Source organism: Sinocyclocheilus rhinocerous, unplaced genomic scaffold (assembly GCF_001515625.1).
Source record: "Sinocyclocheilus rhinocerous isolate Xijiao unplaced genomic scaffold, SAMN03320098_v1.1 scaffold990, whole genome shotgun sequence".
NCBI lineage: Eukaryota > Metazoa > Chordata > Actinopteri > Cypriniformes > Cyprinidae > Sinocyclocheilus > Sinocyclocheilus rhinocerous.
The window spans coordinates 1,144,303-1,168,228 of NW_015652301.1; the positions used below are offsets into that span (position 1 = coordinate 1,144,303).

At 35.9% G+C, this 23,926-nt stretch overlaps 3 protein-coding genes across 5 annotated transcripts in view; all 3 read left to right on the top strand.

The window, feature by feature from the left end:
* The window catches only part of LOC107714584 (septin-2), a 34,768-nt gene extending 32,097 nt beyond the window's left edge, over nucleotides 1-2,671 (top strand). Inside the window, exon 12 of the mRNA XM_016520459.1 lies at nucleotides 1,491-2,671. Coding sequence (XP_016375945.1) covers nucleotides 1,491-1,559 — 69 coding nt within the window. The 3' untranslated portion in view covers nucleotides 1,560-2,671. The remainder of the gene's footprint in view (nucleotides 1-1,490) is intronic.
* A 1,190-nt stretch (nucleotides 2,672-3,861) lies between these two features.
* septin5a (septin 5a) lies at nucleotides 3,862-17,636 on the top strand. Its single transcript, XM_016520460.1, has 12 exons — nucleotides 3,862-3,961; nucleotides 4,114-4,124; nucleotides 11,468-11,558; nucleotides 11,643-11,729; nucleotides 12,416-12,539; nucleotides 13,055-13,189; nucleotides 14,322-14,439; nucleotides 14,627-14,728; nucleotides 14,923-15,019; nucleotides 16,127-16,262; nucleotides 16,358-16,460; nucleotides 17,321-17,636. Exons 1-12 carry the CDS (start codon nucleotides 3,919-3,921, stop codon nucleotides 17,381-17,383), a joined length of 1,110 nt encoding a protein of 369 aa, XP_016375946.1. The 5' UTR covers nucleotides 3,862-3,918; the 3' UTR covers nucleotides 17,384-17,636.
* Nucleotides 11,126-23,831, top strand: LOC107714586 (platelet glycoprotein Ib beta chain-like). 3 transcript variants are annotated; one of them, XM_016520463.1, is made up of 4 exons: nucleotides 17,381-17,402; nucleotides 18,232-18,244; nucleotides 20,844-21,200; nucleotides 23,440-23,831. In XM_016520463.1, exons 3-4 carry the CDS (start codon nucleotides 20,860-20,862, stop codon nucleotides 23,717-23,719), a joined length of 621 nt encoding a protein of 206 aa, XP_016375949.1. In that variant the 5' UTR covers nucleotides 17,381-17,402; nucleotides 18,232-18,244; nucleotides 20,844-20,859; the 3' UTR covers nucleotides 23,720-23,831. The 3 variants fall into 3 exon arrangements, with proteins under 3 accessions (XP_016375948.1, XP_016375949.1, XP_016375947.1); XM_016520462.1 differs by lacking the exons at nucleotides 17,381-17,402; nucleotides 18,232-18,244 and adding an exon at nucleotides 11,126-11,132 and having other exon boundaries at nucleotides 20,845-21,200; XM_016520461.1 differs by lacking the exons at nucleotides 17,381-17,402; nucleotides 18,232-18,244 and adding an exon at nucleotides 19,805-19,864 and having other exon boundaries at nucleotides 20,845-21,200.
* The last annotated feature ends 95 nt before the right edge of the window (nucleotides 23,832-23,926 follow it).

A 23,926-nucleotide genomic window follows, 5' to 3' on the forward strand; every position in this document is an offset into this window, starting at 1 on the left:
TTCTTCAGTAGAACACAAACGAAGATTTTTAACTCAAACCGTTGCAGTCTGTCAGTCATTTTAGTGTCAGGGTTTAATTTGGTTTTGTTTGTGTATGTTTTTTTGACTCTCAAAACCGTGATTCCCATTCACTTCCATTATTTGACTGACAGACTGCAACGGTTTGAGTTCAAAATCTTCGTTTGTGTTCTACTGAAGAAACAAAGTCACCTACATCTTGGATGCCCTGGGGGTAAGCAGATAAACATAAAATTTTCATTTTTGGGTGAACTATCCCTTTAATTAGAGGCTGCTGGGTAATTGTGTTTATGTTTCACTGTGTTTATGTGTACGTGTCTTTCATCATGAGGTGTTTCAAAGTCACAATGTTAGAGTTTGTGCGGTAAAGTGTGAAAATATACAAACGCACACTTCTGAATAGTCATTTAGCTGGAAAAATACATTATAATAATATGTTATGCATTGCAGCAAGGCAAGGCAAGTTTATTTATATAGCACATTTCATACACAATGGTAGTACAAAGTGCTTTACATAAAATAAATGAAAAAATAATAAAATAAAATAATCACAACAATAAAACAAGGAATGAAAATGAAATGTTATATTACAGTGATATAGAAATAAAATACAGTAAGAACAGTGATATTGTGAAATATTATTGCAATTTCAAAAAACTGTTTTCTACTTCAATATATTATAAAATGTATTTTATTCCTGTGATGCGCAGCTGTATTTTCAGCATCATTACTCCAGCCTTCAGTGTCACATGATCTTCAGAAATCATTCTAATATGCTGATTTGCTGCGAAGTTATTATCAATTATTAATGGTGCTCAATTATTAATAATGATTCTCAATGTTGCTGTTTAATATTTTTGTGGAAACCATGTTACTTTTTTAGGATTCTTTGATGAATAGAAAGTTCAAAAGAACAGAATTTATTTGAAATAGAAATCTTTAGTAACATTATAAATGTCTTGACTGTCACTTTTGATCAATTTAATGCATATTTGCTGAATAAAAGTATTCTTCTTTTTTTTTAATCACACTTACTCCAAACTTTTGAATAGTAGTATATCACGGTTTCCACAAAAATATGAAGCCAAACAACTGTTTTTGACATTGATAATCTGATAATCAGAATTGTTTCTTGAGCAGCAAATCAGCGTATTAGAATGATTTCTGAAGGATCATGTGACACTGAAGACTGGAGTAATGATGCTGAAAATTCAGCTTTGCATCACAGGAATAAATTACATTTTATAATATATTGAAGTAGAAAACAGTTTTTTTAAATTGTAATAATATTTCAGAATATTACTGATTTTACTGTATTTTTTTATCAAATAAATGAAGCCATGGTGAGCAGAAGACACTCAAAAACATTGTAAAATCATAATTATTCCAAGCATTTTACTATCTATATATATATATATATATATATAGTGGAAACATAGAGAAACAGTCTATCTGCTTTTCCTCTCTTGCAGCTGAGACGCATGCAGCAGATGATCGCTCAGATGCAAGCTCAGATGAAGATGAAACCAGGAGACGACTAAGTGTGTGTTTGTGTTTATGTGTCTGTTGTGGGAACAGGAAGTGCCATCTGACTGGAGGTTACATTATCCTACCCATTTCTAAACACTATTTGCTTGTCCAATCCCTCATGTTTATCAGATTAATGGAACGTAACCTTAATGTTGTCTAATTGATGTAACCAATCACTCACGATCACAGCTCCACCCATATGAATAACTGCAACACTGAAACAAACGGTCCATTATCATGTCATTTAATCTATCGGGTTAGACGCTGTTAATAATTTATGGTTTCATTGACAATGTTCAGCATATGTTCATCTGTAGATTGATCAGGGTTTGTGGTCCGCCGGAGACTAGATGTTTTTCTGTGCCAAACACTCTTTGTAAGATGCTTGTTTTGAACCAGTCATGCATCAGGCTGGCATATGTTTACCAGATCTCCTTGTCAATACTTTATAAAGCATATATATATTACTTTGACTGCGGATACATGGGTTAAAATAAGAGGACGATGCACTAGTAAATGAACCTGGTCAAGTTTACAGTTTTATCAGATGCACAGGTTCATAATCGTCGTGAATTAATATCAGAGTTTGCTGGACTGGTTTATGAAAAAGCGGTCGTGTTTAGCACATACAAATTTCATCACAAAAAGTATCACTAACAAAGAAACAGATGCTCTCATCATATGCATAGTGTTGATTTGAGCTGCATTGGGCAGCGCTTCCCTCTAGTGGACTACAGAAAAACAACCTGAAGTACTATAGAAGGCACATAAACGGGACACTTTGCCTGCATCATGAAAAAACTAAGACTACAATTGGACATCATGTTTGCATTTTGTCAATAATACAATATCTGATCATCTTTTTGAAAGAGAAATCGGTTAATAAAGCGGCTCAGCAAATGTATACGTGTTCACCTTTCTTAGAGAGTGTGAATCTAGTAAAGTGATGGTAAAGTTATGTTTATTGTGGACGCACTGGTTCAGCTGTCAGTTTGTATTTTGATTCACAGAAATGCCTTAAAACTCCATTTAGAGACATGGTGCACACATTTCTCTTCTTTTATACTTATTCTTATGGTTTGTTTTTTTTTCTATCATTTTTATTGCTTGATCTTCACTTTATTTACTACTTAAACATTAACATCTACTGCAGTGATCTTTATATTTCTTGGTTAGCAGCTGGAGCCTTTATAACTGTATGTTTTAAAAGTTCATCAAAACGGTACAAGGTCTAAGAAACGGACTGAAACGCACCATCGCTGCACTGCACATCGATGTCCGAGTCATTTTACAGCATTGTAGTGAGTTATTTGCTAATTATTAATGTCTGCTGTAAACACATCGATTCTGATTTGTTGTATTTGTGGTTCAGCCCAGTTATTTTGACTCGGTTATCTCCTGTTTAGGCCTTTTTTAAAGGATTAACACAGTTGTCGTTGTGCGGTACAGTAATGCTTACTTCCCTGTTTTACATGGTCCTTTTTGTATTTGCTCATGTTGAGAAATAAATAACTTTCTGAGTCATTTGTTTTGAACGCTTTAGTATCCTGCAAGCATAAAGTCTCAGAAATGGTTTGTGGATTTGTGTAAATTTAATCAATTTCTGTTTGTACACCGTAAATAATATTTTGCTCAACAGTGAAATTTTATTATGCTTTTTTGATTCATCATTTTTGACTAGTTTAATTGACCCTGCAAATTATATGCATTTTTCAATTAAAGACTGTAAAATTGATTGACACTAAATATAGCTTTTTTCCCCATTTTCTTTACTTAATGTAAACTTTTGTAAACACGGCTGCATTTTTAGAACATTTTAAAATTAGGTGCATTTAAAATGTGTGTTTCTTTTTTCATTAAAGACTGTAATAATTGACACTAAATATAGTTTTTGTTTTTGTTTTTTTACTAAATGTAAACATTTCATTTTTATATAATTTTCAATCAAAAACTGTGTCCGTATCCATTTTAGGCTGCAAAGCAACAAAATGTGTTTATTTAAAAGGGGGGTGATTCTTTTCTATACAGGCTGTATGCAACAACAACAACAAAAAACTATAGATTTAATGTAATTTAATACAATGAAAAGGGTTTTTTATATTTACCCTTATCTATATTTGTTTTTAATGATTATTTTAGCCAAGCTGGTTTTGATCTTTTCACAAAATAATGCATTTTTATTTACCAAAGTAACATTAAGCAGCATTGTTGTAGAGTTCTGTAAGCTGTGTCAATGAATGACGTATCGATGGGCGTGGTTTCGTCTGTGGTGGCCCCGCCCCTCTTCGCCTGGGGTTCCCAGCGGGGCTGAGCGTGAGACAGACGGAACCCGAGCAGAGCAGAGCCGCAGAGAGCGAGACGGCCTGAAACATGACCACCAACATCCGATATAAGAGCAGAATGATGAAATCCGGTAATGACACAAACGCTGGCACTGTTTTACTCTGTTTGACTGGATGAAATGCTGATGATTTCTCTCTTCCTGCCTGTGCGTCTTCATCCCTCCCGCATCCCGCACCTGCTTCCCACATCCGACCTGATGCTGCTGTCGATGGTCGCATTCAGAGGACAGTGAGGTGAGAAACGAGAAACTGCACCACATTTCGCAATTTCAATTCAGTTGTAGAGTTCCCACGAATTCGGTTTACAAACCACCATCATTTCCACACAGATAAACCGCGCGACATAAAATCTCACGACCCTCAGTTTTAAGTCTGACAGGGCGTTTTATGCATTTTGTGATTGCAAATCATTTTTGTGTGTTCGTGTTCGTGTTTACGAGGTTTCAAATCATTTCGGCTGATTGTGCCCTCGACTGACGCACTTTATTTCTCATCATCTCAGCCCTCAGGATTATAATGTGCGCTGTCATACATTCTAGCTTTGACGAAATCTGGTGTCTGCTGGCTGTTTAGTGTCGTTTTGAGCTCTGATAGAGGATGATAGTACTGTTTCTCTCTGGAGGTGTTGTCATGGTTACAGGAGCCGGAGTGTGTGAGAGGGGGGCGAGTGAGCAGATGCCTGAAGTGTGAACCCTGAGCTCTGTGTGTGCAAATACATGTTTATAGTATTTGGTGAATATTTGCTGAAAAGAAATAGAGTGTTAACTCCTGAAGCAATCAGATCTGTTGGTGGTTTGCACCTAAATGTTGTTTCACACATTCTAGTATCACTCATAAAATGGTTTGGCGATCATTTTTATTTATGTGTTGATGTATTTTTCTAGCTCGACTGACGCACTTTATTTCTCATCATCTCAGCCGTCAGGATTATAATGTGCGCTGTCATACATTCTAGCCTTGACGAAATCTGGTGTCTGCTGGCTGTTTAGTGTCGTTTTGAGCTCTGATAGAGGATGATAGTGCTGTTTCTCTCTGGAGGTGTTGTCATGGTTACAGGAGCCGGAGTGTGTGAGAGGGGGGCGAGTGAGCAGATGCCTGAAGTGTGAACCCTGAGCTCTGTGTGTGCAAATACATGTTTATAGTATTTGGTGAATATTTGCTGAAAAGAAATAGAGTGTTAACTCCTGAAGCAATCAGATCTGTTGGTGGTTTGCACCTAAATGTTGTTTCACACATTCTAGTATCACTCATAAAATGGTTTGGCGATCATTTTTATTTATGTGTTGATGTATTTTTCTAGCTAATAGACTTTAGTTCATGTTACAATCCAGTATACGTGGTATTATCATGTTATTGGACACATATCCACAATTGGACATCAGTATTTTTGAATCATTGTATATTTTAAAAATGTAAAAGTTTGGGGTCAGTAAGATTACTTTTTAAAATTTATTATTATTATTATTATTATTATGCAAGAATGTATTAAATTCATCAAAAAGTGACAGTTAAATCATTTATAACGTTGCAAAAGATTTCTATTTCAAATAAATGCTGTTCAAAGAATCTGTTTCCACAAAAATATTCGGCAGCACAACTGCTTTTAACATTGATGATAATCAGAAATGTTTCTTGAGCAGCAAATCAGCATATTAGAATGATTTCTGAAGATCATGTGACACTGAAGACTGGAGTAATGATGCTAAAAATCCAGCTTTGATCACAGAAATAAATTACAGTTTAAAATATATTCAAATAGAAAACAGTTATTTTAAATTGTAATAATATTTCACAATTTTACTGTTTTTACTGTATTTTTGATCAAATAAATGCAGCCTTGGTGAGAAGAAGAGACTTCTTCCAAAAACATGTGAAAACTTACAGACCTCAAACTTTTGAACAACAATGTATATCTGCTAAAAGTTTTTTCATCATTCAGAAGTATTAGCATGTAGATATAATGCAAGTATGTAAATATAAATTGCTTTTTAATTTTACAAACAATCACAAAGAAATGGCAAGTAACACATTGAATTAAACAAAACTTTGAAACTTTGTAGTAGAAAAACTGAAGTATTTTCCATGTAAAACATACTCCAATAATCTTTGTTTTATTAAAAAAATTTTTACAGTATAAAAGCATCTGCTAAATGATACAGCAATGCTTTAATGCTGGAAACATTCTGTTTCACTATGTAGACTGAAGCTGTTCAGAAGGTTAGTAATTTCACGCAGCTTCCAGCACTTGACCTATACACACACACACACACATGTAGTTACTAGAAAGCTCATCATCCTACGCAAAAGCAGAAATGCAACAGTTCACACACACACACACACACACACACACTGTCAATGTTACAAGATCTCTCTCTCACACTCATTCTCCTGTTCCTTCCTTCTCCCCTTGTCATTTTCTGGTCTCTTTCTCTCTCTCTCTGCATTGAGGTTTAATAACTTAATGGTGTGGAAGGTTGGCTGCCATTTCAGACACGTCTTATTTATCTCTGAAAAGGTCACTGCATTGAAATAAGACTGTGTGTAAGTGTGTGTGTGTGTGTGTGTGTGTGTGTGTTTCTATAGAATGACCTGTCTGCAGTGTGCTGTCAGCTTAGTGCGCAGCTGCATGCAACGTGACAGATGGCAGAATTGAAGTTTCTTTTGATCATGAAGTCAAATGGCCTGTGCAGTTGCTCAAATGCCACAGCAAGAAACATCCATCTCAGTATCTAGTATGAGAGAGGACAGAGTGTTCTGTAAGTGCTCCAGACAGAAATTTTATATTTGGTCGAACTTTTGCTGTAAATGTGAGCCTGTTTAGCTCATATACTCCACTGTTCAAAAGTTTGGGTCAGTACGATTTTTTCTTTTTGAAAGAAATTAATACTTTTATTCAGAAAGCACGCATAAAATTGATCAAAAGTGTCAGTAAAACATTTATATTACAAAAGATTTATATTTCAAATAAATGCTGTTCTGTTGAACTTCCTATTCATCATGCATCACGCTTTCCACAAAAATGTGAAGCAGCACAACGGTTTTCAATATAAAAATGATTCAGATTAGAATGATTTCTGAAGGATCATGTGAGACTGAAAACTGGAGTAATGATGCTGAACATTCAGCTTAGCATCACAGGAATGCTAGGGTGTTCTGGGTGGTTGCCAGGCTGTTGCTATGCAGCGGCTTATGTATTCTCAATGACTTTATGTGCATTGCTATGCAGTTGCAGTGAATCCCAGTGAATTGCTATCCCTGCAGTAGCAGTTCTTCTTAATCTGTTGCTATGTGATTGCTAGGGTGTTCTGGGTGGTTGCCAGGGCATTGCTATGCAGTTGCTAGGGTGTTCTGGGTGGTTGCCAGAGTGTTGCTATGCAGTTGCTAGGGTGTTCTGGGTGGTTGCCAGAGTGTTGCTATGCAGTTTCTAAGAGATTCTGAATGACTTTCTTTGCATTGTTGATGTGTGATTTCTAGGATGTTCTGAGTGGTTGTCATGGTGTTGCTATGTTGCTATAGTTGATAAAGCATTCTGAATGCCTTTCTGTGAGCCACTGTGGTTATTGGTGTGGGTGGTTTACAAGGCGTTGCTATTGATGTGTGGTTTCTAGGATGTTCTGAGTGGTTGTCATGGTGTTACTATGCAGTTGATAAAGCATTCTGAATGCCTTTCTGTGAGCCACTGTGGTTATTGGTGTGGGTGGTTTACAAGGCGTTGCTATGCTATTCCTAAAGTATTCTGAATGCCTGTCTCTGCGTTGTTATGTTGTGTTGGGTGTTCTAGTTGGTTTCCCGGGTGTTGCTATGCCGTTGCTAAGATGATATAAATGGCTTTGTGTGCATTGCTGTGGGGTTACTACGGTGTTCTCAGTGGTTTCCAGGGTGTTGTTATGCAGTTGCAAAAGTGTTTTGAGTTTGTGATCAAACGGTGTTAAATAAAAGCGGTTTCCTCCATTTCTTTTGACACGTTTGAAGACGTGTTTCTTTAATACACTGATCATATTGGAGTTCCTCAAACAGCACTGATTAAAAACAATACAGATATTGGTCTGTGTCTGGTGAGGGTTGTTCCAGGTGGCACTCATGGGGAGGGCAGCTGGACAGTGAGAGGGTGTTGTTCTCTGTTAGGAGGGGGATCAGGACTATTGTATCACTGAAGGACATCTGTTCTGCTCTATTCAACAGACCCCCTCTGGATGTTTCCTCCATTTCTTTTGACACGTTTGAAGACGTGTTTCTTTAAATACACTGATTGTATTGGAGTTCCTCAAACAGCACTGATGAAAAACAATACAGATATTGGTCTGTGTCTGGTGAGGGTTGTTCCAGGTGGCACTCATGGAGGGCAGCTGGACAGTGAGAGGGTGTTGTTCTCTGTTAGGAGGGGGATCAGGACTATTGTATCACTGAAGGACATCTGTTCTGCTCTATTCAACAGACCCCCTCTGGACCCCCACCAGCACACTCATCATCTATATGCATGACCAGACCCCCATAATGAGGTGAATCATGCTTCATATGAAGATTTTTATTAGTGCTGTTTGCTCAGACATCACTATTACTATTGCTCATATTAGGGTTAGTGATCTGAACGAACCCCGAACCTTTAACTCTAACCCTAACAGAATTGCATAGGCAAGCATTTCATTCAGAAAATGTGAAAAATCTAGTTTGAAGATGTTCAGTCACACACATATTCACAGAATCTGGTCCGACAGGCTTTGAGTGTCATCACTACGAGCACATGCATGTAATATTACACATTAGGCGGGAATTTTATGACACATTCAGTTTTAATGCATTTAAGCTTACATTCATTAACTTTTGTGGTTCATTACATTCCGATTATCTAAATATAATGTCAATTGATTCAATTTTCATGTTATATAAGAGAGTCACTGAATTGTGTCATTAGTTGTGATATCAGGTGTCAGGATGAAACAATTACATTATGAATTTGTGTGTATATGTGAATGATTTTACTGCTCTTGTGCATGGAGAGAAAATCCTTGAGTTTCATTATACTAGTGCCCCCTGGTGGAATTATATATATATAGAGAGAGAGAGAGAGAGAGACACTGTGTTCAGAGTCTAAAAGATTTTTTTTAAAGCAGTCTGTTTTGCTCATCAAGGCTCATGATCCTTCAGAAATCATTCTAATATGCTGATTTGCTGCTTAAGAAACATTTCTGATTATTATCAATGTTGAAAACAGTTGTGCTACTTCATATTTTTGTTGAAACCATGATACATTTTTGAGGATTTTTTGATGAATAGAAAGTTCAAAACAACAAAAAATATTTGAAATAGAAATCTTTGTAACATTATAAATGTTTTACTGTCACTTTTGATCAATTTATTCCATCCTGCTAAATAAAATTATTCATTTTATTTAAAAAAAAAAAAATCTTACTGACCCCATGCATCATCATAGCATTTGAAAATAATGCTATAGTAAAGGTCAGGCTGCTGTGCTGTAGTCTGTAGAAAAGCTGTGCCAGTCTGGCAAGGTCTGTTGGGAAGGGTGTGGCTGCCGTCTTACTAAATGTGTCTTGCTCCCTAAAAAATACACACACACACACAGAAATCCCTGCACCTCAGAGCCATCTGTGGAAAAAAAAGTGGGGGAGGAATGAAGGACTAAATGAATGAGTGTTTTTATTCCCGTTTTCAGTTGCCCCCCTTCCTGTCTAAAATTGCTTCCATGCTTTTTTTTTCTTTACGTCTTTTCGTTTTTCTCACTCTCTCTCTCAGTCAGTACCTTCTTTTGTCAGTCTTTCATTCAGTCATGTGGGGATTCTTCTGCCTGCCTGTCTGAACACGGCGCGCTGGGATGTGCCGTGGGCCAGAGACAAACAGAAAACAGGGAAAAGGAAACCAGAGAGGGTTTATAGAGGCAGAGAGTGATAAACTGAGGGTCACGCGGGTATAAAGAGGGACGGCACACATTTCTGAGACGTCTGGTTCAGGATGGACACCATGATATATATATATATATATATATATATATGCTTCAGTTTTGTTTATTAGTGTTATTGTAAATAGTATGTAGTCACAAGCATGATATTGTGTAAATTTTGTTTGTGTTAGTGTTAGTGGTGTTTGTTCATACGTAGTTAGAGATTTAAAGTAGTAAACAACCACTCAGAATACTATAGCAACTGCTTAGCAACACCCTAGCAGCCTCATAGCAACGTGCTTAAATAATTCAGTATACTTTAGCAATCACATGAAGCCTTGAAATATAATGCATTATAAAAGTATTTGTAATGCATTAATTATGCCTTGCAGTGCACCATTTAATGCATTGCATGATCTCATGAATAATGGTAACCATGGTTATAATGCATTATAATACTTATGTATACATTGTTACACCTTTAGAAATATTATGCATGATGAATGGAAGCCTGTTTCCGCCACAGAATAAAAAAAGAAATAAATAAAAATAAAAACCGTAATTGCAACTTTTTATCTCACAATTTGGAATTTTTTTTTTTCTTTTTTTTTTCAATTCTGAGTTTATATCTCACTATTTGGACTTATTTTAAAATTGCGAGATATAAACTCAAAATTGCAAGATACGAACTCAGAATCGCAAGGAAGTCAGAATTGTGATATATAAGCTTGCAATTGCAAGAAAAAAAACAGAATTGCAAGATGTAAACTCAGAATTGTGAGATGTAAACTCTAATGTAAATTGCGAGAAAAAAAAGCAGAATTCTGAATTTTTTTTCTTTCTCAGAACTGCAAGAAACAAAGTATAAACTCAGAATTGTGGGACAAAAGTCCAAATTGTGAGATAAAAAGTCGCAATTACCTTTTTTTTCTGCATGATAAACCAATTTTTAGATGCAACAAGGAATCTGAAAAAACTAAAATGCATTATAATATTTTTAGATTTTATTCATGAAAACATATAATGCATTACAATGTGCATTATACTGTGAATACCTTTATAATGCATTGTACATAAAGGCTACAAGTGTTACCACTTTTTCTTCATAAAATGTAAAAATCTAGTTGAGCACACATGCATCTTTATTCCTCTTCTCTCACACACACTGTACTTGTGGGGTGAGATAAGGCAGGGTTTCTCTTTTCTAAGATGATGGACAGCGGAAACACACATGACAGGTTGTGAGATGCTCTGGCAGTCGGATGAGTTGAGTTTGGCCCAAGTTTGAGTGTGTTAAAAAGGCCTTTTCAGCGTATGTAAATATGGCTTCTGTCTGTGTGTATGTGGTCACTCAGTTTGGCCTGCACACTGAGCTGGTTCTGCTGTCAGGTTTAATAGAGATTTTGCTTCCCGTCAGTAATGTCTGTGTTCTCCGTGTCCGTTTGAGTGGTTATGACTGCTGAGCGGTTTCCGGCACAGTTGGTAGATCTGCAGGAGACTCAACACTACTGGGCTTTTTATTCTGTGCTATTTTTGTGCCAGTCTGACGATTCACAGAAGTTCGGTCTTAAAGGGACGGTTCACCCTATAATCCTTCAAAACCTATATAACTTACTTTCTTCCATAAAATGCAAAAGAATAAATGATACAGAATGTTAATGTTTTGACTTGTGTCTTTCAGGACAAACAGTATGTTGGCTTTGCTACGCTTCCTAATCAAGTCCACAGGAAGTCGGTGAAGAAGGGCTTTGACTTCACTCTGATGGTGGCAGGTACGGCTGAGATCCTCACAATAACATGTGACACTGACTTCATGTTCATCTTTGTCAATAACAATTTCACTGTATGTGTTTTAGGTGAATCTGGATTGGGAAAGTCTACTCTAGTTAACAGTCTCTTCCTCACAGATCTTTATAAAGACAGAAAATTGCTAAATGCAGAAGGTAAGAATTGTCTTAAAGGAACAGTACACCCCAAAATAACAATTCTGTTATTGTTATATAAGAATACAATATACACTGCTACTTGTTTTGTTTTTTGTTTGTTTTTTAAAAGAAATTAATACTTTTATTCATCAAGAATTCATTAAATTGATCAAAAGTGATAGTAAAGACATTTATAATGTTACAAAAGATTTCTATTTCAAATAAATTCTGTTCTTTTGAACTTTCTATTCATCAAAGAAGCATAAAAAACTAAAATGTATCATTGTGTCTACAAAAATATGAAGCAGCACAACTGTTTTCAACATTAATAATAATCATAAATGTTTCATGTGCAGCAAATCAGCATATTAGAATGATTTCTGAAGGATCATGTGACACTGAAGCCTGGAGTAATGATGCTGAAAATTCTGCTTTTCATCCCAGGAATAAATTACATTTTAAGATATATTCAGATAGAAAACAGTTATTTTAAATTGTCATAATATTTCACAATATTACTGTTTATACTGTATTTCTGATTAAATAATGTAGATGCAGCCTTGAGGAGTAGAAGAGACAAAAAAAAACATTAAAAAGTCTTACCAACCCAAAGCTTTTTAACAGTAGTGTAGCATATACACAAGTTTACATCTCTTCAACAGGTTTGTTAGTTTGAATGCTATATTGTGCGTTTCCTGTAACAGAGCGTATTAATCAGACGGTTGAGATCACCAAACACACGGTTGACATCGAGGAGAAAGGAGTCAAACTCAAACTCACCATTGTGGACACGCCGGGGTTTGGAGACGCGGTCAATAACAATGAATGGTGAGAATTCAGCTGCTCTCAGCATCCCATGAGCACAGTTACGAAACGGATAGTTACAGTCGTAAATGCTGATTGCTCAATACAGCATTTTATGAAAGCTCTTTAGTCATGTCTGTATTCATAATACAGTAGCCTTGAGAGCCTGAGTGGTTGATGAAAATCTAATAATTAAATAAATCATTAAAAATTAAATAAAGAAAGAAAATAATAAAAAATAAACTAAAATAAAAGATAACAAATGTTAAAATAAATGCATAACTTTAAAAGAAAAACAATCAAAATAAAATACTTACTAAAAACGATTTACTTTTTTTTTTGCCTGCATGTCATGTGACCATTATTAACTGATATTAGACATTTGTGCACATGCAAATGTGTTGTTAAGTTATTAAAATATTAACTTCTCAGGGTGAATATAAGTAATTATTTTAGATCAGCTGACAAAAAAGCCTTAGTGTGTTATTGTGTACATTTGTGTTACTCTGAAGAGTGTGTGTTTGTGTGTGTGTTTGCAGTTGGAGGCCCATCACAGACTACACTGACCAGCAGTTTGAACAGTACTTCAGAGACGAGAGTGGACTGAACAGAAAGAACATATTAGACAACAGAGTGCACTGCTGTCTGTACTTCATTCCGCCGTTTGGACACGGGTACGAGCGGGTTTAACGGGTCTGTCTTGCATGGGTCAGGTTCATATGCATCATCTTCATATTTGCATAATCTGGCTCAGGCCATCGAAAATGTAGATGAGTTCGTTTCTGCATCAGATTTGGAGAAATGTAGCATTGCATCACTTGCTCAGCAATGGATCCTCTGCAGTGAATGGGTGCCGTCAGAATGAGAGTCCAAACAGCTGATAAAAACATCACAGTAATCCACAAGTAATCCACACCACTACAGTCCATCAGTTAACATCTTGTGAAGCCTAAAGCTGTGTGTGTGTTTGTAAGGAACAAATCCATGTTTTTAACTTCAAACTGTTGCTTCCAGTTGTTTCCGAATCCATAATCCATAATATTGGTTTCTCCAGTGAAAAGTTTGTCTTGTTTGAATCAGGAGAGAAATCTGCACAGATCAAGCACCGTTTACAAGCCAAAACAGTCCAAAATAGTTTTAAACAAATATGTGTGTAGATTTTGATGTGAGAGAACAGCAGAGGATTGACTTTTTCTCTGGAGGAAGCGTTATTATGGATTATGGACTCATATTTTGCAATAGTTTGAAGTTAAAAAAGTCTTAATGATGGATTTGTTTCTTACAAACACGCAGAATTTCATTTCTCAGGATGTTAATTGATGGACTGGAGTGGTGTGGATTACTTGTGGATTATTGTGATGTTTTTATCAGCTGTTTGGACTCTCATTCTGACGGCACCCATTCACTGCAGAGCATCCATTGGTGAGCAAGTGATGTAATGCTACATTTCTCCAAAGCTGATGAAGAAACAAACTCATCTATATTTTGGATGACCTGAGGGTGAGGACATTTTCAGCAAATTTAAATGTTTGGGTAAACTATACCTTTAACAAACCTGACACTGACTTCATATCATTCTTGAGTATGAATGTGTTAAAAGTAAACATATTTGACTTTCTGTCCATGCTGGTAGTCTCAACTTGTGAAAAATACCCTGTCTTCTTAATAAAAAATTATACAGTTTTTAAATACATAATAGAAGTGAATAGAATGGAATTTAGAGATGGGTGGTGGTGAAATGTCCTTGATCTCCATATGAATATCATAAGCATCAGATGTTCAGACTCTGTTATTTCTGCTGTGCAGTTTGCGGCCGGTGGACGTGGAGTTCATGAAGGCTCTGCATGAGAAAGTGAACATCATTCCTCTGATCTCGAAAGCGGACTGTCTCACTCCTAGTGAGGTCAAAAAGCTCAAGGACAGGGTGAGTGGACACTATCTGATCGCATGTCAACCGTAAATCTGATTCTTTTTTAAAAGTGGTGCTCCTGATGGAATCAGTTATTTTATACTAGGCCAAATGCATCCGATTCAAGCTGGTTGTTTACTGCACATTTGCAGGTTGTGCAGCATGATTGTCATGTTCATAGTGTGGCTCTGTTTTCCTGCAGGTGCGAGACGAGATCGAGCACTTCGGGATTAAAGTGTATCAGTTTCCTGAGTGTGACTCTGATGAAGAGGAGGAGTTCAAACAGATGGACAAAGAGCTGAAGGTCCGGCAAACACATCTCATAAGTCATTTTAACAAAATCTCCAAACACACTTCTAAATATCCGAATTAATTTGAATGAATTTCACTCCGTTTGGGTTGATTTTACTCACATGATGGACTTTTTACAGCTGCCAACAGCTGGAGGAGTGAAGCTTGTCTCCTCTTATGTGTCTTATGTGTGTGTGTGTACTGTAGGAGTGCACTCCGTTCGCTGTCATCGGCAGTAATACAGTGGTGGAGGCCAGAGGTCAGAGGGTCAGAGGTCGTCTTTACCCCTGGGGCATCGTGGAAGGTCAGTATCCTTAAGCCAGAAACGCTCTACACAAGTACACCAAAACAGATATTAACGCTTGGCAAATGGATTGTGCATACTTATAGTATGTTGAAATTTCGACAGAATGTCAAAAGTGCCGTGATGATAGATAGGGCTGGGCGATAAACAATATCATACATGGACATTTTTACTCTGATAGTTCATTTCACAAGCTTTTCACTGGTTCACTATTTCAGTTTTATGATGTAGTTTGTCGCTATACTAACATACTGGACATTATTAGCCAAAACAACACTACACACTTAGAAGCATGCACTTTATCATCATTAGCACAGTGCATACTTGTTCATATGTAGTATATAGTAGTGCAGCTCAAAGAACTCAAACAGAACAGCATAATGCTAGCAAGTCAACAACTCACTGATTCAATGATCAAGTCTAAATGAGCCAAGAACCGGCTCACTGAATGCGAGCGGGACTGATTACGCAAAAAGTGAGTTACTAAGGCCAAATTTTAATATTTATTATTGTAAATGAAAATCATATTTAAGCCATGACTGTCAGGAATTTGTCAACTGAATCTGCGAGCTGTAATATGAAAACTAGTATATTTGCATAGCATTCTTATTAAAATGTTAACACATTTTTGTCCCATGTGACATCTGTACATTTTGTTATCAACATATTTGCAATTTTTTTTAAATGCTATATAGTATATTATTATTATCCCTTGTTTGCACACTTGAATAATCAGTAACTTAAACTGATATATTAGTGTTGGTATAAACTTCAAATTTTGATAGCGTATAATAAGTTTTGGTAGAAAATCAATGCATATTAAATGTGTGCACTAATCTTTCATACTAGTGCTGACTATGACTAGTCTGACGAGTGCTGGCTAGAATAAATAATTAACATGGTTTAACGATCATTATATTTTTACTTTTAATACTTAAGTACATTAAGTACTTTTGTACTTTTACTGGAGTAATATTTTATTAGGGTATCTGTACTTTTACTCAAGTACTTGAGTATTTGTGTACTTGGTCCACCACTGTGTAAATGTAGAGGTATGTGTGTTCATGACAGTGAACTCTATGGCATTTCTATGTGTGTGTTGTTCAGTGGAGAATCAGTCTCACTGTGACTTTGTGAAACTGAGGAACATGCTGATTCGCTCTCACATGCACGACCTGAAAGACGTGACGTGCGACGTGCACTACGAAAACTACCGAGCCCACTGCATCCAGGAGATGACCAGGTGTGTGACATTCACAGAGTGATTAACGTTTGTTTGTTGAACTTTCCAGCATAGATGTGGTTCGTATAATGCACGTTTGTGTTTGTGTGTTTCAGTAAACTTGCGCAGGATAACCGTACGGGCAGTCCACTACCCATCCTGCCTCTGCCCACACCAGACGTGGAGACAGAGAAACTCATCAAGATGAAGGACGAAGAGGTACAAAACGATCATCACTGATAATAAACCAGCACTGAGAAGTGTGCTGTAGTTTTCCATACAGTTATTAGGACGCTAGTGTTATTTTACTGTCATTGAGATACTATTATTGCTTTTATTCATATTTTGAATTAGTATTTATTTTTATATTTTCTGTTTTCATTTTAATTTTAGTTCAACTTTTAGTAATTTTGTTGTTCGTTCTTGTAATTTTTTTATTATATCTATTTATATTTTTTATCTATATATTTTTTTTTCTTCAAATAAGGAAATACACAAGCAATTTATTGTAAAGTAGCAATGCTGCTATGTCAAATTTAGGTAAAAAACTAAATTACTAAACGGTTCAAAAATGTGTGGTTAGAAAAATACAAAAACTGTAAAAAAAAAAAAAAAAAAAAAGACTTTAGATACTGCTTCATACAGTATTTTTGTGGAAACCGTGATACATTTTATTTTCCTGGATTCTTTGATGAATAGAACGTTCAAAAGAACAGCATTTATTTGAAGTAGAATCTTTTGTAACATTCTAAATGGCTTTACTGTCACATTTGATCAATGTAATGAATTGACTTGCTGATTAAAACTATTAATTTCTTTCAAACTAAAAAAAATCTTTTTGACCCCAAACTTTTGAACAGTAGTATAATTTATGTGAAATCAAGCTTTAATACTAATGCACAGTAGAAAAGAGACAACTTGCATAGAAAAGGTGTTTTTCTGGCAAGAGAAAATGAGATATGGGTATAAAAAAAAGGCATGTTGATATTGTTATTGTGCATTTCAGCTTTTTCACCAGTGTAAACTACAAGAAAGTTACAATGACATTTTCCTGACTGTGTGTTGTTTTGTATGTGCAGCTGAAGAGAATGCAGGAGATGCTGGAAAAGATGCAACAACAGATGCATGAGAAAGACCAGTGATGCTGACACACACACACACACACACACTACAGCCCTCACAACAGCCCTCAGATGTGAATGCATTTAAATGATACTTTACAAATGTCATATCTACAGTTCTGACCCTCAGATCCGCTCTGTTCATCTGCTCGGTGCTTCTGTCTGCCTGCATCAAATACAGTGCCGCTGTCATGTGATTCATCATGAACGTACATAAACCAGTCTAACTTAAAGGGTTAGTTCACCCAAAAATGAAAATTAGCCCATAAATTACTCGCCCTCAAGTCATCCTAGGTGTATATGACTTTCTTCTTTCAGATGAATCCAGTCGGAGTTATTAAAAATTGTCTTTGATCTTTCAAGCTGTTTCATGGCACTCAGCGGGTGTTGCATGCATCCGTCCAAAAGCAGTTAAATAAAATGCGCCCATCCATTAAAAAAAAGTGACTCACACGGCTCCAGGGGGTAAACAAAGGCCTTCTGTAGCGAATCGATGCGTTTTTGTAAGAAAAATATCCATATTCAAAACGTAATAATCACTTTAATGTAGCTTGCGCTCACTGTTGTGCACTGGAAGCAGTTCCGGGAGGATAACGTATGGAGGTCGGCTTTGCGCATGCGCCGCTCAGAAGTGACGCACGCGGAAACGCAGCGGAGAGATCAAAACAAAACAACGGTCACTTATTAGAAGTACAAAACGAGGATTTGTAAAGAAGAATGCCGGAGAATTTCAATATAAGGAGTAATTTATGTGCTAATTTTCATTTTTGGGTGAACTAACCCTTTAAATTCACTTCCGAAGGTATCTCATTTATGTTGACTTTTTGTGTGCGAGTTGTTTTCTGAAACAGTGCAGGGGTTCATGGACGTGTGTGTGTGTGTGTGTGTGTTTGGAGAGACAGTGACGTCCTTTCGTGATGAATTTGTTGGGTTTGATGGCGGTTTTGATTTTTATAGTGAATGTGAACATACAGTACGGCTCCAATAACTGTTACCAATAAACATCCTCAGTTCAGATGGCTGGTTTTTGTTTGTTTTATAACAATAATAATCAGAATAAAATCTATTGTTATTATGAGTGTTAATGGCCTTTAATAATTTAATAATTTATATTATTATGTCAATTGTTTATGTACATCTTGAAGTAAAGCTTGCTAATAAATGTGAATAATTTAACAGTTGTCGTTGTGTGTTTACTATAGTTTCATATCCATGTGACTGATCAGTATCTGTTATGTCAGAAGATATATAATTTATAAGATATTTTAAATAACACCACCTTGCAATGCATCATATTTGCTGAATGAAATCGTACAGTTTCACACAGGTGCTGATTCCAAAAATAATGGAAGTTTTGCTCTAGTACGTCACACTTTCTCATGAAATATGACATTTCTCATATATTATGACATGAAGTTTTGTAGTATCCTGCCACAAAGACATGATTCACGTCTTCTTCTGATTACGCATATGCAAATGTAATGTATGTACAGATATTAAATATGCATATATGAAATATTGTCATATGAAGTATAAACATACATGAAACCTATTAGAAATCAATTTCATATATGTACATATATCTACCTAAATATGTATGTTTATGTATGTGTAATACATTTTTGGAAATATATGTCTTCCTGAAACCCGTCAATACATGTTGATATTAAAAGATAGACACATATTAAAAAAAAAACAACAACAACTAGAAAACACAAACTTGCATAGATAAAATATATATTGTTGACACACATGGTTGCTACATATAATAGCATATACAAATGTTATCATATAGATATTTTATGTACATGCACAAATTTTACTGTGGGGATTTTATTTATGTTATGAACTTATATCTTCATCTACCCAGAGAATGTACGTTTGTGAAAATTATATATCGCCTTATAGATATATAACATATATATTTAAGGCAAAATCACTCTTGATACTGGGCAATGTATGTCATATGTTACATTTCCATATGGGTGCAAGTGTTTGTTCAATTCTCAGCTGATTTTCACATGTATGGATGATTCTGAAGACATTATTTTATGCCTAATCCTGATTGCCATTTTTTCCCACTCCTTTGCTGATTTTAAGTTAAATTATGCATTTTGAATATCCTTTTTTTCACATTTGACTACTTTTGTAATTTTGATCAAATTAGGAAATATTAAGCCTTTTTTTTGGAAATCAGCAGAATTATAATTTTTTTTTTCCTTTTATTGAATGTGAACTGTGGTGTAGTTGTCCTGTTTGTTTCAGATACTGGATGATTCCTGTGCTCTTCATTCACTGGCCAATACTGGGAATTTAACTGAGCTCAAAGGAAAAGCGGTTATGATGTCCCAGTATCAGAGAGGGAAAGTGCGGCCCACTTCCTGTCACATATTCCTCTGAGGGGGCGGCAGCGTTAAGGTAGTTTTATCAGTGTGACCCAGCTGGGTTTGATGCTGCAGTCTTAACGCTCCTTCAGACTGATACTGACACACAGACACGCTGGTAAGAACTTCACTTTTAAATTCATCTCACATTTAAACAATTTACACAATATATGCATTAGTTCTGTAACTTAAATATGACTTATTCTTGATTTATTTAGCTGGTAATTAAATATTATTCATCCAAAATTGTTAATCTGTTTCTGCTCACCACCCATTGGGAACCTCAGTGAGCTAAAGGGCTGGTAAACACACGCTTCTATTTAGTGAATAATACGTGTTGCTGGTTAAAATGAGATATTTAAATAAAATAAGAACATAAGCTGTTTTCTAAGTGTCAAATGTTGAGGAATATAACTTTTTATGTTTAATAAAAGAAAATAAAGTATAAAAAATAAAATAGAGCTATATAAAATAAAAAAAGCTTTATTGCAAAAACCTAATAAAATTAAATAAAACAAAATAATATCAAATAAATGGAATACTCTGGCACTGTGACTGTGACACTATATATACCATTGTATTTTCATGTACCATTACATTTATAAAAAAAAAAAAAAAAACTTACCATTGTGCATGCCAAAAACATGATATTGCATTGGTTTTGCAATATCCAATAACATTTTAGTACTTGTTTGTCAGCATTAATTGTATTTAATTATAAATTAATAGTTTCATTGAATTAAATGTTTTTGTCATTTTGCAATTCAATTTCAACCTAAAAATGTGCATTAGATTTGTAAGTGTTTTTTCCTCTACATTGAGACCATGAAATGTTTGTATCATCCTGGTACTTTATCTTTGTCTTCACTGCTTCCTTTGCTTCCTCCTGAAATTCCAGATAAGCCTAAACATCGCTGTCTGTTCAGTTTAGCACTCCATACATGGAACCAACAAATATTTGAACACTAAAAATATCTTGATGTCACTGCATTAGAACACAATCCCATTTATTGCACACGTGGTGCACTGATGAATCGATCACAGTAAGAGCAGGAACATGTGTCAGGATTTTGACGGTGATTTCGTGTCTCTCTGCAGTGTGTGTGTGCTGGCATGCGGTGTTTTGCGCTCGTGTTGAAGGTCGTGCTGTCATTGCTGGGCAGTGAGATGACCGTGGCTCAGCTCTCGTGTCCTGAGGTGTGTTCCTGCGCGGCCGGTGTGGTGGACTGCAGTAAACGCGGCCTCACCACAGCCAGCCTGCCCTCCTCCTTCCCTCCACACACCACCGAACTCCACCTGAACGACAACCACCTGACGGCTCTGCCCAACGGCCTGCTGGACTCACTGCCCGCCCTGCGCCTGGCCGCTCTCCACGGCAACCCGTGGTCATGTGACTGCGGCATCCTTTCTCTGAGAGGCTGGCTGCTCAAACAGAGAAACAACACTTCCATACGGTGAGTGTCTAGATGAAATATTAAAGATTGATTTTTTTTATTATTCATTTATGCACCAGGCAGTTTTGAGATTTTGGGTTATTTTGCTTCCATAACAGGTCTTCTTGCAGATTAGTGGAAAAAAAAACAACATTTAAAAGTATATTTTATTACACTTTATCTATTTGCATCTTTAGATTTTAAAGGCACAATATGTAATTTTCGCCGCTAGAGGGCGCGTATTCAAAATAAACAAATAGACAAAGGCATAGTTTGATGAAGCAGTGAGTGAGTGTGGAATCATGGGAGTTGTGGTCTTCATCTCCACAGCCGATGCAATCTGACGGGACTCGGGGCAGAAATCATGTTCATGGATGAGCTAATGATTTATTAACATAGTAGAATGAAGCAGGGTGAGGCTGAAAGCCGTCGAAGTGAAACGAGGCCGCTGAACGAGCGTGACACACGGCTCGAAAGCAGCGGAGCTTTTATTATGCCACAGTCGAAAAATTGCTTATTTCTCTGGATTTAAACATTCTTCGAAGCATTTGGGATAATGTAAGTACACAAGTCAGCAAAATATATAACACTGTTCTAGTGGTTTTTGGATATTTTAATAAAAAAATCTTACATATTGTGCCTTTAAATACAATACATAGCCTATTTTTAAAGGCCGTTTTCTCAAAATGAGTTTTTCTCCTGCATGACCCAGAAATCTCCTCTTCATCTTCAATTTTCCAGCTTTATTCCCATCTATATTCTCAGTTATTTTATATTCATAATATAAAATAATTCATTTTTTTTCTTCTGTTGGTTAAAAGAAAATAAGACAAAGTTCATATGCTGTTTTCTACCAGTTGTCAAATGTTAAAGAATATAAAAATGCCTTTTATTGAAAATAAAATAAAATGTATTTCTGAGTTATGGACTGATAAAAATAGATATACAAAATCCCATCTGTAAAAACATTTAACTCTAATATGTCAGCCTGGGCTATTATAGTTGACTAAAACTAAAATTTAAACCATTAAAAAATGTTACTTGAAATAAAACAAATATAACTAAAAATAAAATTACAAATTAATAAAAAAAAAACTATATACTGTAGACCTATTTTAAAAACTTAAAAATGACAAAAACACAATAAATTACTAAAACTTCAACTAAAATGGAATCAGACAATCTAAAAATAAAAACTATTATAATATCTCAATGAAACTAAGATGACTGAAGAAAAAAATTGTGACCCTGCATTCAATGTTCAGATTTCTGTTATGGAAATGTATGCAAATGTGTGCATTTTTTAATTAGATAATATATAATTTGCATATTCAAACATAACATTTCAGAAAAATTGTACAAAACTGAATGTCTTCATGTACTGTGACTAGTTAACTGGGGAAGCATGGTGATATCTGTTAGTTATTAATGATTTTTCACAGTTGTAAATAAAGATTATTGGAGAGTGTTCAACAAGAAGAAAATACTATTTCAGTCTTCAAAATTTCACAATATAGTTCCATATCCATATAATTGATAGGTAGGCCTATATATTTTATGAGGTATTTTAAATATACCATAGCCCTGCATCGTATTTGTTGTTTCTTACAAATTTTTAGTATGAATGTTTAGTTCAGTGTGTTACTTGCCATTTCTATGTAAGTAACTGAGAGATTTCGGAGTTAAAATTGTTCCTACACTAATTGCCTTGCCTTAAAGGGGTGGTTCACTGGCTTTTTTCTAGGCTTGATTGTGATTATGGGGTGCAGTCTAACATGTGTTAATGCTTAGTTTTTTTAAAAATTCATTATTTTTCACATAATTTACCTTTATTCCACACCGCTCTGTCCCTTCTCTGAGAAACGGGCTGATCTTTTCCTGTTTTTATGAAGCCCCGCCCTCAGAAATAGGCGATGGGCTCTGATTGGTTAGCTAGCCCAGGTGTGTTGTGATTGGCTAAACCAATTTTAAAAGACGACATTTCCGTTTGCATTGAACTTTCAGCTTCGTAACTTTGCAGATATTGTTTATGCTCAAACAGCAACATTACACACTAACTAACGTTAAAAAAGTGAAATCGCAATCAACCACCCCTTTAATATCTCACTTGTTAGACAGCAATACAATTAAAGTCTCCTGCTTCTCAGATGTTCATCCTGAGAAAACACCTGAAAAGCTTGTTTCACTTACGCAAGGAACTTTAGAAACATCCGAAACAAAGTTGATACTTAAATTAACTTTGTGTGTGTTTTTTTTCCAGGAACGTCAGCTGCAGTTCTCCTGCTCACCTGCGGGGGCGCCTGCTCGCGTATCTGTCCGAGCAGGAGCTGCTGGAGTCCTGTCGTTATTGGCTGTGTAATCTGGCTCTGGCCTCTCAGATCAGCCTCTTCATCTTCATCACCGTGCAGGTGCTCCTGCTGGCCTCTGTCATCCTCTTCCTCCGGCGGTTTGAGCTGCTCACCCGGGAGGCGAGGCGCACGGCCGCGGAGAGCTTCACGGCGGAGGATGAATACGCCATGTTAAAAGACAGGAGCTTGTAGGACGAGACGGTCTCAAACCAGACCAAAATGAACTGTGTTCATTTCATTGTAATAATTTTGCACAGTTCATTTTTATTTGTCATATAAAATGTCCCTTTTATATTTATCTCCTTTTTAAATTTTTTGCATACAGTCAAGCAAAAAAACTGCTTAGACAACCAAATATTTACTGTAAAAATAAAGAATAAATCCCTTTTTTAAATGAAT